The sequence below is a fragment of the Sinocyclocheilus rhinocerous genome, unplaced genomic scaffold (genome assembly GCF_001515625.1).
Source record: "Sinocyclocheilus rhinocerous isolate Xijiao unplaced genomic scaffold, SAMN03320098_v1.1 scaffold457, whole genome shotgun sequence".
In the NCBI taxonomy this organism is placed as follows: domain Eukaryota; kingdom Metazoa; phylum Chordata; class Actinopteri; order Cypriniformes; family Cyprinidae; genus Sinocyclocheilus; species Sinocyclocheilus rhinocerous.
The window spans coordinates 61,310-74,697 of record NW_015661996.1 but is presented as its reverse complement, the minus strand read 5'-3'; the positions used below and the strand labels follow the sequence as shown (position 1 = coordinate 74,697).

At 35.2% G+C, this 13,388-nt stretch overlaps 1 protein-coding gene across 1 annotated transcript in view; it reads left to right on the top strand.

Moving 5' to 3' along the window:
- The first annotated feature begins 7,420 nt into the window (after window positions 1-7,420).
- The window catches only part of LOC107727151 (coronin-1C-like), a 19,602-nt gene continuing 13,634 nt past the window's right edge, over window positions 7,421-13,388 (top strand). Inside the window, exons 1-3 of the mRNA XM_016536935.1 lie at window positions 7,421-7,462; window positions 7,583-7,722; window positions 12,167-12,380. Coding sequence (XP_016392421.1) covers window positions 7,421-7,462; window positions 7,583-7,722; window positions 12,167-12,380 — 396 coding nt within the window. The remainder of the gene's footprint in view (window positions 7,463-7,582; window positions 7,723-12,166; window positions 12,381-13,388) is intronic.

Here is a 13,388-nt window from a genome sequence, read left to right as displayed (position 1 = left end):
AAGTTACTTTAGTACATCAAGTTAAACTAAATGAAAATGAATAATTAGCTTACCAACTAGTAGGGCGATACTCTGCTGGAAGTCTCAATGTTGGTGAGCATGTTCTGGCCACGTCATGCTGAAACGTACTTGCTCTACCCCATTGAAAAAACACTTTAGATGTTTAAAAACCTCACATTATCCAGGCTGCATCTAGTGATGCACCGCAATGTCAGCAACTGAAAATATAAAGCAGAAACTGCAAAAAAAAAAAATATCATTTTTTGATTTTTAATTTAAAATAAAAAACATTTTCTGGGTTTGGTTTTCAGCTAAATTAAAATTTAGTAAAAGTTCATTTTGGTGCATCACTACCAAAATGACATTCAAAACAAAACAAAACAAAAAATCAACATTACTGTGACAGTTTTGGCATTTCCACTTCTTACTAAGCTGTTGAGCCCAAAGTTATTTGTTACCCAATGATGAGAGGATATCTTCTTTCCTAATGGCTTGTGATGACAAAAGTTGAATTTGTGATTTGAATCTGCAGCGCTCTGTCGTTTGATACGTGTGATGAAGATCTCGGGCCTGCAGGGATTTTGTTACCTCGGAGCTTAGTGCACTACCCTCTTTAACCTTCTGTCACCGGACTGCTGTCTGCTTGTGTTACAGCAGCAGAGATTTGCTTCATCTGGATGAAGTGTCCTAGTGTGCTATGTACATGGTTTAGTGGTTTTGCATTTGTGGGTTTAGTGAGTCTGCATGGTTGTGCATGTTGAAGTGTATGGTTCATTCTCTGATTTTTTTTCCCAGCTCATTTGAAGAAGTTCTTGCTCTTTTTATGCAGTTTTTCATATTTGTGAAGATGGTTCTTTGGTTTGATATACTTTTTTTGTTTTTTGAACTGGTCTCCTGATAAACTGATCAGTGTCACCGTTTGGTAGTTCTCCAAAGAATAGCACCCAACAATAATATTTACAGTTAAAGTAGCTTATTTTTATGTATTTTATTTTAAATAATTAGTCAACATTGGGTAACACAATGAGAAATGTGTATCTTAACATTTAGACAGCCCAAAACAAAGGTAATTGATAGCCATTTAGATTGTGAAAAATAATTAGCAAATATATAATGTATAATAATAACAATTGTATTGATCTAATTAGTCTCTATGGTCCTTCGGTTTTAGGTCTCTTTATTGTGAACACAAAAATGTCTAATCTTGTGGTCAGGACATTGCATAATTTGTTCTTTAGGACACTTTAGCCAGTCACCTCCTCTATGCAAATCTCAATAACGGCATCTGTGCATTAACTTGACATAAACATGTGCATTAAATACTAAGCTTGAAGCATTCACTTCCTGTGAGCATAACATTTTGTAAGAATGGGCTGTAAACCATACTTACTTTTGGTTCGCCCAAACGTGATAAATTCTCAACATTTACTCAGCCTCATATAATTCCAAACTTGACTTTATTTCTTCTGTGGGAGTACAAAGGAAGATATTTTGGAGAAAGTTAGTTTTAGTTACCAATGACTTCCAATTTATGGACAAAAAAAGGTATAGAAGATATTTTGAGAAATAATTCACCATAAAATAGATGAGTAAATGATGACATGGTTGGGCGAACTATTCCTATAATACTTAGTTATGAGTTTTGTGTTTAGTAGGTGTCCATCTGTAGAAAGTGTTGGATTCAAATATCTGATCTAATCTATCTCAGATTATTGCGGTAATACTGGCGAGATTAGCACGACAACCCGGAGCAGTGGTGTTGACAAGCGGAACAGTTCTCTGTAATTAGAGAGCGCTCAGACGCGACTGTGGCATCCAAACCTCTTCGGGCTCTCGCCTGGATCCCGAAGCCTGTCATCAGCGTCACACACACACGCGCACGTGCTCGTAAATGATGTCACACTCAAACGCTCAGCTGCCTGGCCAGACGAGCTCAGGCTACTGAGAACAGTTGCAAATGACTCTTATGTTATTTACATTGTTGGTTTTATTGTTGGTTCTTGAAGCTCAGGTTAGCTTAAAAAAAAGTGATGGATTATACAAGTATAAATCCATTGTCATTCCAACCCTGATGTTCAGATGAATAATGCAAGTGTGAGGGGAATTTATTAATCTGTGAAAATAAGTCATGTTTGTTCTCATATTCTCACTGTTGTGTTTTCCCCGAGCAGATTGCTTGATCCATCTGTCCGTTCCTTTGACGTAGAACTGAAATGAGCTGGGATTAAACGTTTTTGCTGAGGCTCCAGTTTTTTTTTTTATGAATTTGTATGTCATTGCTTTTGTATTCTACAGATTTTTCTAGTTTAGTGCATTTTTTGACAAGTTCAGACTGTCATACTTGCAGTATGTGGCATCGGTGGGTTTTGTGAGTTGGGACGGCTTGTCATAACTTGCTTTTTGTAAGGTTTCTTTTAGGGACGTAACAATGCACCCTGAGCCAGTTAAAAGTCGATACAAATATGTGACTATTCAAGCTGGTTGAGCTGTTAAATGAATCACGATACAGTTGGGGGTGGGAGTTTATGAAATGCATCTTTGAGGGGAACTGATTGTCTTCAGAAAAGTTTAGAAGGTTTTTTTCTTTTTCTTTTTTCCTTCATCTTGCCTCTGTATAATGCATATTAAAGTACCGTTCATAAGCACAATGCTGCTTTGTATGCAGTGGTAACCAACGAAACACTATATGTGACCCTGGAGCACAAAACCAGTCTTAAGTCGCTGGGGTATATTTGTAGCAATAGCCAAAAGTACATTGTATGGGTCCAAATTATCGATTTTTTTATGGCAAAAATCATTAGGACATTAAGTAACAGTCATGTTCCATGAAGATATTATGTAAATTTCCTACTGTAAATATATCAAAACTTAATTTTTTATTAGTAATATGCATTGCTAAGAACTTCATTTGGACAACTTTAAAGGCTATTTTCTCAGTATTTAGATTTTTTTGCACCCTCAGATTCCAGATTTTCAAATAGTTGTATCTCGGCCAAATATTGTCCCATCCTAACAAATCTGACATCAATGGAAATCTTATTTATTCAGCTTTCAGATTATGTATAAATCTGAATTTCGAAAAATGTACCCTTATGGCTGGTTTTGTGGTCCAGTGGCACATATTGCTGCTGTTCCATTAGCGCCACCTGCTGTCAGAGAGTGAATTTGTGCCTCATTCATCCTGTCTGCTGTTTTTGTTTCATGTAGTATAGTTTCAAATTTCGAAATTATACAATCTAGATTAAAAACTGCTCATGTTGCATGTATGCAGCATCTTTGTTTGGAATCATGATTCAAATTCAGTGGTTACCTCTAAAAAGGAAAGAGCACAGGCAAAGCCTTAGTTTGTTTACATGAAGAAATTTCTTTTTTTTGTATTTGTTTTTAACATATTTCAGTTAAACAAAGAAATGTGCAGCAAATAATAAAACGACACCTTTTCATTCATAATTTAATAAATCTCATTTTGTTAAAAAAAATCATGAGAAAATCATATTGTGAAATCAGTATCATGAATCGTATCGTATCGCATCGTGAGTTGAGTGAATCATTACATCCCTAGTTTATTTAAATTTAGCCTTCAAAAGAAACTCTTCACTTCAGTCTTTTTTTGGTTCTTTTGTGTCTGTGTTATGTCCTGCCTGCTGTCCTTCTTCATCTGACGCTTTGCACCCCTCCCTAAGTATCTGCTCTGGTTCAGTGCAGCACTGCATCTATGGTCTGTCTTCCCATGCCGCCCCGTTCCCAGAAGCCCCCTGCAATCGGACAGCTGGCTCTGGGGGAGCTATTGTCCCTGTGTGTATGCCAGGTTCTGCACAGCTTTGTTTCCCAGCTCAAATCTGTATGGGAACTTCTCATCCTCACTTGATTCCCCAAAATCCTCAGACCCATGCGTCTGTCTATTGTTTCCCAGCAGGGAGCAGTGGTAGCTGTTTGGCTGAGTGTTCATAGCTCTTGAAGTGTAAGTGGTCAGAGTTGTAGAAAGACTGATGGGGTTTCAGTATGCTTATCTTAATTCATCATTTACTCGCCTTCAATGTCGTTCTGTTTAATGAACTTTCTTCCGTGGAACATATATTTTGTAGATATTACATAGATATTTTGTCTTAGGGTTCTCAAGTTATACAGGTTTGGAACGACATGAGAAAAATCTCAAATCTCAAAATAAATGTATAGTTTCATAATTTATAGTGTTGTGAGCCTAAATTCACTTATAGTAAGTATTTAAGTATTGAAATGTTACGAAATGTTATTTATTCTACATATATAGAATTCTAATACTGCCCATTTTGTTATGTATTCTAAAATAAAATAATAATATTATGTGGGTTTTTTTGTACATTTCATTTAGTAATTTTAGTTTTTAGTGTTTTGTTTGTCATTTATTTATGGTATGATTTATTCTAAATATTAAAGAATTTGAATACTGGCCATTTTGTTGTTGTTTTCAAAAATTGGTTTTAGTATTTTTTTTTAAATTTTTTTGTAAAAATTTTTTTATCCCTCACATCCTTGTTTTTATTCATCTTTCTTTCTTTTTTTTCTCCTTTTTTTACACATTTATTTTAGTGTTTTGCTTTAAACTTTATATTTTTTTGCATTTGTTTACAACCAATTTTGGCGAAAGTAACTATCAATTAAGTGTTCATTTAACCATAAACATTTTGTGGCACATATCATTTGCTGTCAGTTAGTTTTGTTATATATATAAACAGAGTTTTTGATATAGACACTGTATGTCTGCAATATGCTCATTTTAAACGCTTCTTTTTGATTTATTTTTTGTTAGACTGAGCTGCCTTCTATCTTTACCTGAACGTGGCATGTCATGGGTGCATTTGTATGTTTTAACTGACTCTCGTGTGTTTTGCCGTGAGGAGCAGTGAAGTTCTGACGTGCCGTCCTGTCAGCCGGGGGGCGTTTGAGCTGGGCTGTGGCTGGATTCTTTGTGTGGGAGGCAGAGCAGCATGAATCAGACTCTTATTGTCTCTCCCCCTTAGGAGACCATCAGGTGTCTAACTAATCACATATCTGTCTTTCTCCCGAAACCCTCCCCCTTCATTCAGCTGTGTTCTCTCATTAACTTATGAAGGAAGCGGTGGGAAACGGATGGCCATAGTCTTCCGCAGACATTGCGTTCATACTTTCCATTCACACTGACCAGTCCCCTCTGGCTGACCACACAAAATATGAAACATTGCACAGGAAACTGCCCGTTTACACTTATGCTAAGTCTCGGTTATGATATTGGCAACTCAAATCCAGGGCATATATTTAGTGACTTTGAAACTTTTACTGTCTGGTCATTTGAGTCAGTCTTCTGCAGTTTATGTTTTGAGTTCAGTATTTGTCGGGTAATGTTGTTGAGTATAACAGATAATCATTTCCAGTTTAAAAAAAAAATGACATGGTGAAGCCTTGCAATGCAAGCAAACGTGTGATAAGACTAAAGCATTAGACGCGTGAACATGAGACAGATGAGATATGATAAAATGGCTTATCTTTCCCATCATGACCATGTAAAGCCGGTAATTTGTGTAACTTTGGAATGATATGCACTAGGCTTGCCGCGATAGATGGTGTTGATGGTGATACCGGTGTTAAGCCGCAACACGGCTAAAGTGATTTTGACGTTGTATTTTGTTGTTGCATTCAAGCAATTGACGCGAACTGCCGCTAATTCGAAAGTGAAAGTAAAATGCGCTTTTAAGCTATTTAAAAGCAAAGGAAGGCGAGGAAAAGAGGGGAAATTCAAACAAACTAAAAACGAACAATTGCTTTACGCCTAATTGCTGCTATTTGAAAGTGAAAGTAAAGTGCGCACGCAGCTTTTACAAGCTATTTAAAAGCGAAGGAAAGCGAGGAAAAGAGGGAACGCCCCCGCGGTGATACCGGTATTACCGGTGTTGTCACACGTCGATTAACCGGTGGGAAAATTTCCTCACCGTCACAACCCTAATATGCACCACAAATGCTGACGATGGAGCTTAACCTGTATCGACTGTAGTACTACAGTGATTTAAGGTGCATCTGCAGGCTTTTTGATTGATGCTTTAGGCAATGTGACATGAATATGTTGACGCATGAGAGTTTCTTTTGAGTTTACAGAATTGACATTTATGTGTATAATCTGTACTCTACTATTTAAAGGTTTGGGGTCTGTAAGGTTTTTTAACGAATTAAACTAATACTTTTATTTAGCAATGGCACATTAACTTGAATCAAAACAGTAAATCAAAAGTGACAGTAATGATATTTGAAAAGCTTCAAAGGAGTTATATTTCTACTAAATGCTGTTCCTTTGAACTTTCTATTCATTAAAAAAAATGAATCGCAGTTTCCACAAAAATATTAAGCAGCACAACTGTTTTCAACATTGATAAAATGTAGAAATGACAAATGTTTCTTGAGCAGCAAATCAGCATATTACAGTTATTTCTGAAGGATCACGTGATACTGAAGATTGAAGTAATGGCTGCTGAAAATTCCTCTTTGCCATCACAGGAAACAAAAAGCATTTTCAAATATATTAAAATAGAAAAAAAAAATTATAATAGTAAATTGTGCACAATATTGATGTTTTAGTGTTTTTTGGTCAAATAAATGCAGCCTTGGTGAACATTAGAGAAAATGATTTCTGCTTCTCCCAATTTATTAGGCATGATCTTCTGTGATGTTTGCCCATTGGTTATTTATTCTGAAATGAGCTTTTCTATTAAATCGATACATTTTAAATCGAGAGCACACACTCTCTCTGCATTATGGAAAAAAACACCGGCAAGCATGCAAGTTGGAGATTAGCAATCTCTATTTATATATTCTGCTGAAATTATATGAAATATAACCAGACATGTAATACATTTGCGCTGTTTGCTGCGAATAAATCTGCGAGCAAACCATGCAAGTTGATTAGTTCTTCTATGAAAGTGCAATAATTCTGATGAAAATTTTTTTTTTAAATGAGAGTAATCATGAATGATAATCATGATTTTAATTTTTGAGCAAAAAATTGTGATTAACCGTGTTGTGCAGCCCTAAGTAACAATGTGAAGTTCATCAATTTTGATGAGAGTTCAATTTACTAATTAAAAAAAAAAAGATTAGCACTTTTTGCATGACATTTGCACAGAATTTAAGTTGTTGCTCAAAAGTTGAAACCGAATGGGTTACAAATTATTGATATTAATCTGTACTACAGCCCTGGTTTCAAATCATCAGTCATCCTAGACTGTTTATTTGCTGCTTTAGGTATTGATTTAGTATCATATTAAAGCCAAAATATTTAGTAGCCTATTGATCCAACCATATGTTGGACATATTTTTGGGATTCCTGCCTCTGAACTGGGCCCTTGTGCAGACACATGATTCCTGCTGTCACTTCACAGAAAAGCGGGAAAGCAGGAGAACGAGAGCACCAAAGATGAGAAGAGAGAAACAGGAAAAAGGGGCACACAGGAAGGAAGTAAGAGTTCAGTCTCCTCAAAGTCCACCTCCATATATCTTGTGCTGCCACATGGACAGAACTGAACTTGTGTGTGTGTGGCCATGGATGTGTCATTCTGATTCCCAGTCTGTATTCCAGGAGCCCCCTACTGTTCCTGCTGCAGTGACTGAGCTCAGGCGGCTGCTGACTGCAGATTTGACCTTATATGGTCATCCTCAGCTCCCGCCTGTCAGCCTTCCAGACCCATTTCCTCTTTCCTTCCCATTGGCTGAAGCACAGTGCTTGCGCCCAATAGATTCTTTGATAGAAGCATAGAAGAAAAGGGGGCAGTGTGAAATAACAATAATATATTATAATTATTATTATTACTATTATTATACAGTTTATTGATGAACAACCTAAAAAGAGTAAAATTTTATAATAATAATATTAATAACTATTATTATTGTTGTTGTTATAAAAACATATATAATTTATTATTATTATTATTATTAGTTTAATTTTACTTTTTTTTTTTTTTTAGGTTGCTCATACAGAATACATTTATTTTTTTGTTTATATATATATATATAAACCATAAATTCCTATTAAAAAAAAGGATATAATATAAATACCTTCTAATGGATTTACAGAATTTGACATTTATGGAACAACTGATTCGTTGTTGTATAATTTATTACATTTATTTCATTTAATTCATTGTATAAATATAATCAATATAACCATAAAAGTTCATTAATTGTATGAATCCAGATGGGACGTTTCACTAAAATACAAAAGTCAGTCACTTCTTGATTTAATTATCAGAATTTGTTGATATATATTTTTATTTATTTGTACTATATTTTTTAGGTTGTTCATCCAATATAAATTGTACCTGTAAAAAATGTTATGAGTGTCACAACACAGGATCTCTCTTATCTGGTGATCTTTCTACCTCATTTCTATATTCTATCCTTCTCCTCTATCATTCAGGTCATATTTATTAGCCAACTACATACACCTGCTGGCCCTGAGCAGCTCTCATTCTGACACTGTCCTGATTGGCTGTTTGTGTGGCTCATGACGTCTGGTTGGACGGCTGCTGGGGTGCTTCAGTCAGGTCAGCTGTAGTCTGCTGCCTCTGGGTCCTCATGGACTCGCAGAGGAAATGGAAATTTCCACGCTGACTAGATAAGACAGACGTGCTTCAGCTTCTGCCGAAAGCGGCTCTGCTTCTGTAATACTTTCTGTTGGCATCCTCCACAGTGTGTCCCGTTGTTTTGTCTCTTTCATTTCCTCTTTCCATGTCTCTCTTCACTGGTAACTCTCTCTGAGGTTTCATTGAGGCGGGAATCCTGGTTTATGGATTGTATGGGTTAAGGCAGACCTGTGTTACTCGAGGTGAGGGATCTGCAGTAATGCTGCTACAGTTGCTATGCAACAGGTTAGACTCGCTGCACTGCAGCGGTGATTTTGGATGGCTCCGGTTTTAGTAAGCTATAATTAATTCACATAATTATTCATGATATAAGTTTAGCAGAGCTTCCCTGTAAGTTTATAATTTACCATAATGCATAATGGATTTATCTCATCAATCATAAACGTTGCAACAAAAAATCTACCTGTAACTGCTGTAACTTTTTTTTATATTTCAATTAGCAGGCATTCTAAACATGTGTGAGAAAATGCACTCATCATATAGATGGCTTGCTGACAAATTTTGTTGTTTATAAGATCTTTACTGGGCTTTCAAATGATCTAGAATCATGTAATCACTCTATGGATGCATTTTTTTAAAAAATTTTTTACGGTTTTTACAATTTGCTCATCTTTGTGATCACAAGCCTGCCTATATAAGCGCATGGACGAGTTTTATATACTGTCTCTAAATGTGTTAATAAATAATAAAGCAAGCTGAGCTCGAATCCATAAGCAGATGATTACTGATGACCTTCTGCTCCAGTGTTAGCGATCCATTAAAAACCAAATGGCAATAATGTTAGGAAGTCAATATAGAGGCTAATGCATGTGCATCATCCTGATGCTCCTCTTTTAGATGCTTTGAGTTATGGATACTTACGGTTCTCTTGAGAGAACTAGTGCCCTTATATCACCTCCCCCCTTTTTTCTGCCATTGCTTCCTTCCACATGTCAGTGACTAAACAAGCCAAAAACCAAGTGCAAAAGATTGAGTTAGCAAGTGTTCTTGGTATGTATTCTCTTGCGGCACGTGATAGTTGAAGGACTGCTGCCCACGGATTGCCTATATCCCATTTATTTTATTTTAATTATTTATTTTATTTTATTTTAATTATTTATTTTATTCATTTTATTTTAATTTTTTCATTTAGTTTCTTTTTATTTTACATATATTTTATGTTTTTATTACATTTACAGTAAGCAGGGTTTAAAAGCAGAAATGTTTATCTAGATTTTTTTTCAAAAGCACATGAATTCTTCAGTAAAATGCTTATTCTTGGACTGTTGAAAGGTCTTAAAGGAATCAGAGCACACCTCGCTTTTCAGACCGATTAGTTTTGTAAAAATCGACGCGTTTCAAAAAGGCGAGGCATAGAGGAGAAACAATAATGTACAGTATGTGGAAAATAATGTGTTTTTTGAACTTTAAACTGCATAAACACATTTCATGACACCAAATACACAAAATAATGTTCTTTTTAGCAGCATCATATGACCCCTTTAATGCGTTTCTAGATGTATGACCTTCTATTTACGTGACTTTTTCCTGCATCGCTTTACAGGTAAGTTGCGTTACATTCCTTTCTGCATGTATCGTGTTTACCAGCAGTACATCGTCATAACTTCACAACACAGACAACATCAGTGATTCTCTCACACTAGTCTCATGCCAACACGTGTCTTGGTTTGTTGTCTGGTGCATGTGATGGTTGACAGACTGCTGCCTACAGCTGGACCGTGAAGCAGGAGCCTTAAGTGAATTCTGTTTTTATTGGCGAGCAGCAGCGCTGTATGTCTGTGTGTTTCTTCAGCTGTTCATGAAGTGATTGGTAATCAGAGTTCCTGATAATAGTCTTGAATTATTTTGTCTTGAATTATTTTCTCTGTTTTAAGAACATCATCTTGCGTATTCCTCTATCTCCCTTTCTTTTATTACCTTTGATCTTTTCTTGTGAAATGCTGTTTTGGCGCCTTATCAGTTCTTCTCATTCGGGGTGGTTAGCTCACAAATAGCTGTGAAGGGTATAGTTTCTCTTTCAGAAGGCTGTGTTATAAACATGCCTAGACTTGAGAAGCAATGTGCACACGCACAGAGTGGTTTTCCGCACAGGTGGGTAGAGTCTTTTTGTGCAGGTATGTATCCTGAGAAAAGCCCAGGCTCTTGTGCTCCGCTGGGCTGGGCTTCCTGCTGTGATGTCATCGCACCATAGGCACAGCAGCCGCGTGGACAAAAGTGTGGGTGCGGTCGTCTCTCCATCAGATGACACCTGATCACACAGCCCTGTGCAGAGATCAAAGGTCGTGACCCGGAGAGCAGAGGGCACTGATGTCATCAGGAAGTCAGCTGACTGGGCATGGGACCGCAGCCGTGCCTTTATTTGGCTTCTTTGTTTGCTGTGTACAAGGGAGAGGAGGGAAATCTTCTGTTGTATTTTTTCCTAGTTTTCAGGCCTGTGCAATGTATAATGGTATTACATAAGGTGTTCAGAATGAAGAGCAACACTGTTTTTCATATACAAACGTGCGTGCAAACAGTCGCATTGGAGGTGACGATCCAAATCTGGCTGCGTTTGCACTAGTCTACATCTCTTTAAATACAAAATCCTAATATAATTGAAAAAAAAATTATTTCCACAGTTGATTTTATTTATATGCACCAATATTATTTAGAGATATTTATTAATTTTTTTAAATATTATTAAATTAAAATTTTGACTTGGGATGCCAACAAATCTCTAAATTTAATGAACTGAATAAAATAGAATTAGTGTTTTATTTATTCATTATTTCACTGTGGTAAACATTTTTGACTTGTGATGCCAAAAAAATCTCTGATCAATTGAATTCAATTTAACTATATCTTTAAGAAAACAAGAAAATAGACATAAATATTTAATGGCCTTCCCATCCTTTCCCTGCTCCCTTAATTTATATTTTTATGTAATTTTATTTTATTTTATAATTTAATTGAAAACATATAAAATTTAATATAATTAATTAAAAAAGAACATTTAAAAAAAAAAAAAAAAAAACTGATTCAAGGAATCACATACTATTTTACAAAAATAAAATTTGTAAATTGTTCTATTCCCAGTATTGGTTAAATGTATATTTTCAACAAAATAAAATAGAATTAATATATTCTTAGTATTTATTATTATACTTTTCTTTATTATTCTAAGTATTTATTTAATTACGATTATTTCATTTAGTATTTAACTAGCGGTTTATTTATTATTATCATTGATGCTTTAAAAAAAAATTTGGGCTTTCTCACACTTTCTTCACTCCCAAACCTCCTCGTGTGACCTTTCACTCTGAGTGAAAGGGCCAAGGGCCCGTTGCACGCGTATTTCTGTCTGCATTTGGAAGCCGAGCTGCGAGAACAAAAGCCCCGCACTGTCGTGTGTAGATGTTTCTGCTGTCGATTTGAATGACCGGATGAGCTATTGTTTGATAATTTGGAGAAGAATGGCTTTCTCTCCCCCCCATTTCATGAGCGCAGGCCAGGGCATAAGTGTTTGTTTTGGTGTTACGTAGAGCTTGGCTGGCATTGTCCGAGCTCATTTCATTTACCCAAAGGGCCCAATGCTCTCATAACCTAATATTTGTCTTTGTTTTCTCTCTGCAGTCGGGCCGTATTGATAAGGCCTACCCTACAGTATGTGGCCACACTGGCCCTGTTCTGGACATTGACTGGTGCCCTCACAATGACCATGTCATCGCTAGTGGATCTGAAGACTGCACCGTGATGGTACGTCACCCTTCCTTACATTTGCTTAACATTTACTTAAACTAATGAAAATATACAGTACATTGAATTTGTCATGGTGTAATAAGATAAGGCCCATCTTTAAATCAAGAGATTAATAGATATAGCTAAAACTTTCCTTGAGAATATAGCAGTGTGTGTGTAATATTTTTAAAATGTTTTTGAAGAAAGCTTCTCATGCTCACCAAAGCTGTTTATTTGATCAAAAATACAGAAAAGCAATAATTACTTGAAATATTGTTGCAATTTAAAGTAACTGTTTTCTATTTTAATATCTTTTAAATGTAATTTATTTCTGTGATGCCAAAGCTGAATTTTCAGCATTATTACTCCAGTCTTCAGTGTCACGTGATCTTCAGAAAATATTCAGATTTTTTTGATGCTCATTTTATTTGATGCTTAAGAAACATTTATTATTAATAATATTGAAAACAGTTGTGCTGCTCAATAATTTTGTGTGCAAAACATTTTTAGGGTTCTTTAATTAGAAAGTTCAAAAGAGCAGCATTTATCTGAAATTGAAATCTTATGTAACGTTGTAAATGTCTTTGTTACGTTTAATCAGTTTAATGCTAAAGTTTTTTTTTTTATATTACATGTATAAATTATATAAATGTATGTAATGTATTTAAATTAGTGCTGACAAACGATAATCGCGATTAATCGCATCCAAAATAAAAGTTTTTGTTTACATAATATGTGTGTGTACTGTGTATATTTATTATTTATATATAAATACACACACATGCATATATATATATATATATATATATATCAGAAAAATATTTTGTTTGTATATTAAATATATTTATATATAATATAAATGATATGAATATAAATATATACATGTAAATACATGTAAATATTTTCAAAATGTATACATACATGCATGTGTGTATATTTATATATACATAATAAATATACACAGCACACACACATTATGTAAACAAAAACTTTTATTTTGGATGCGATTAATCGCGATTAATCGTT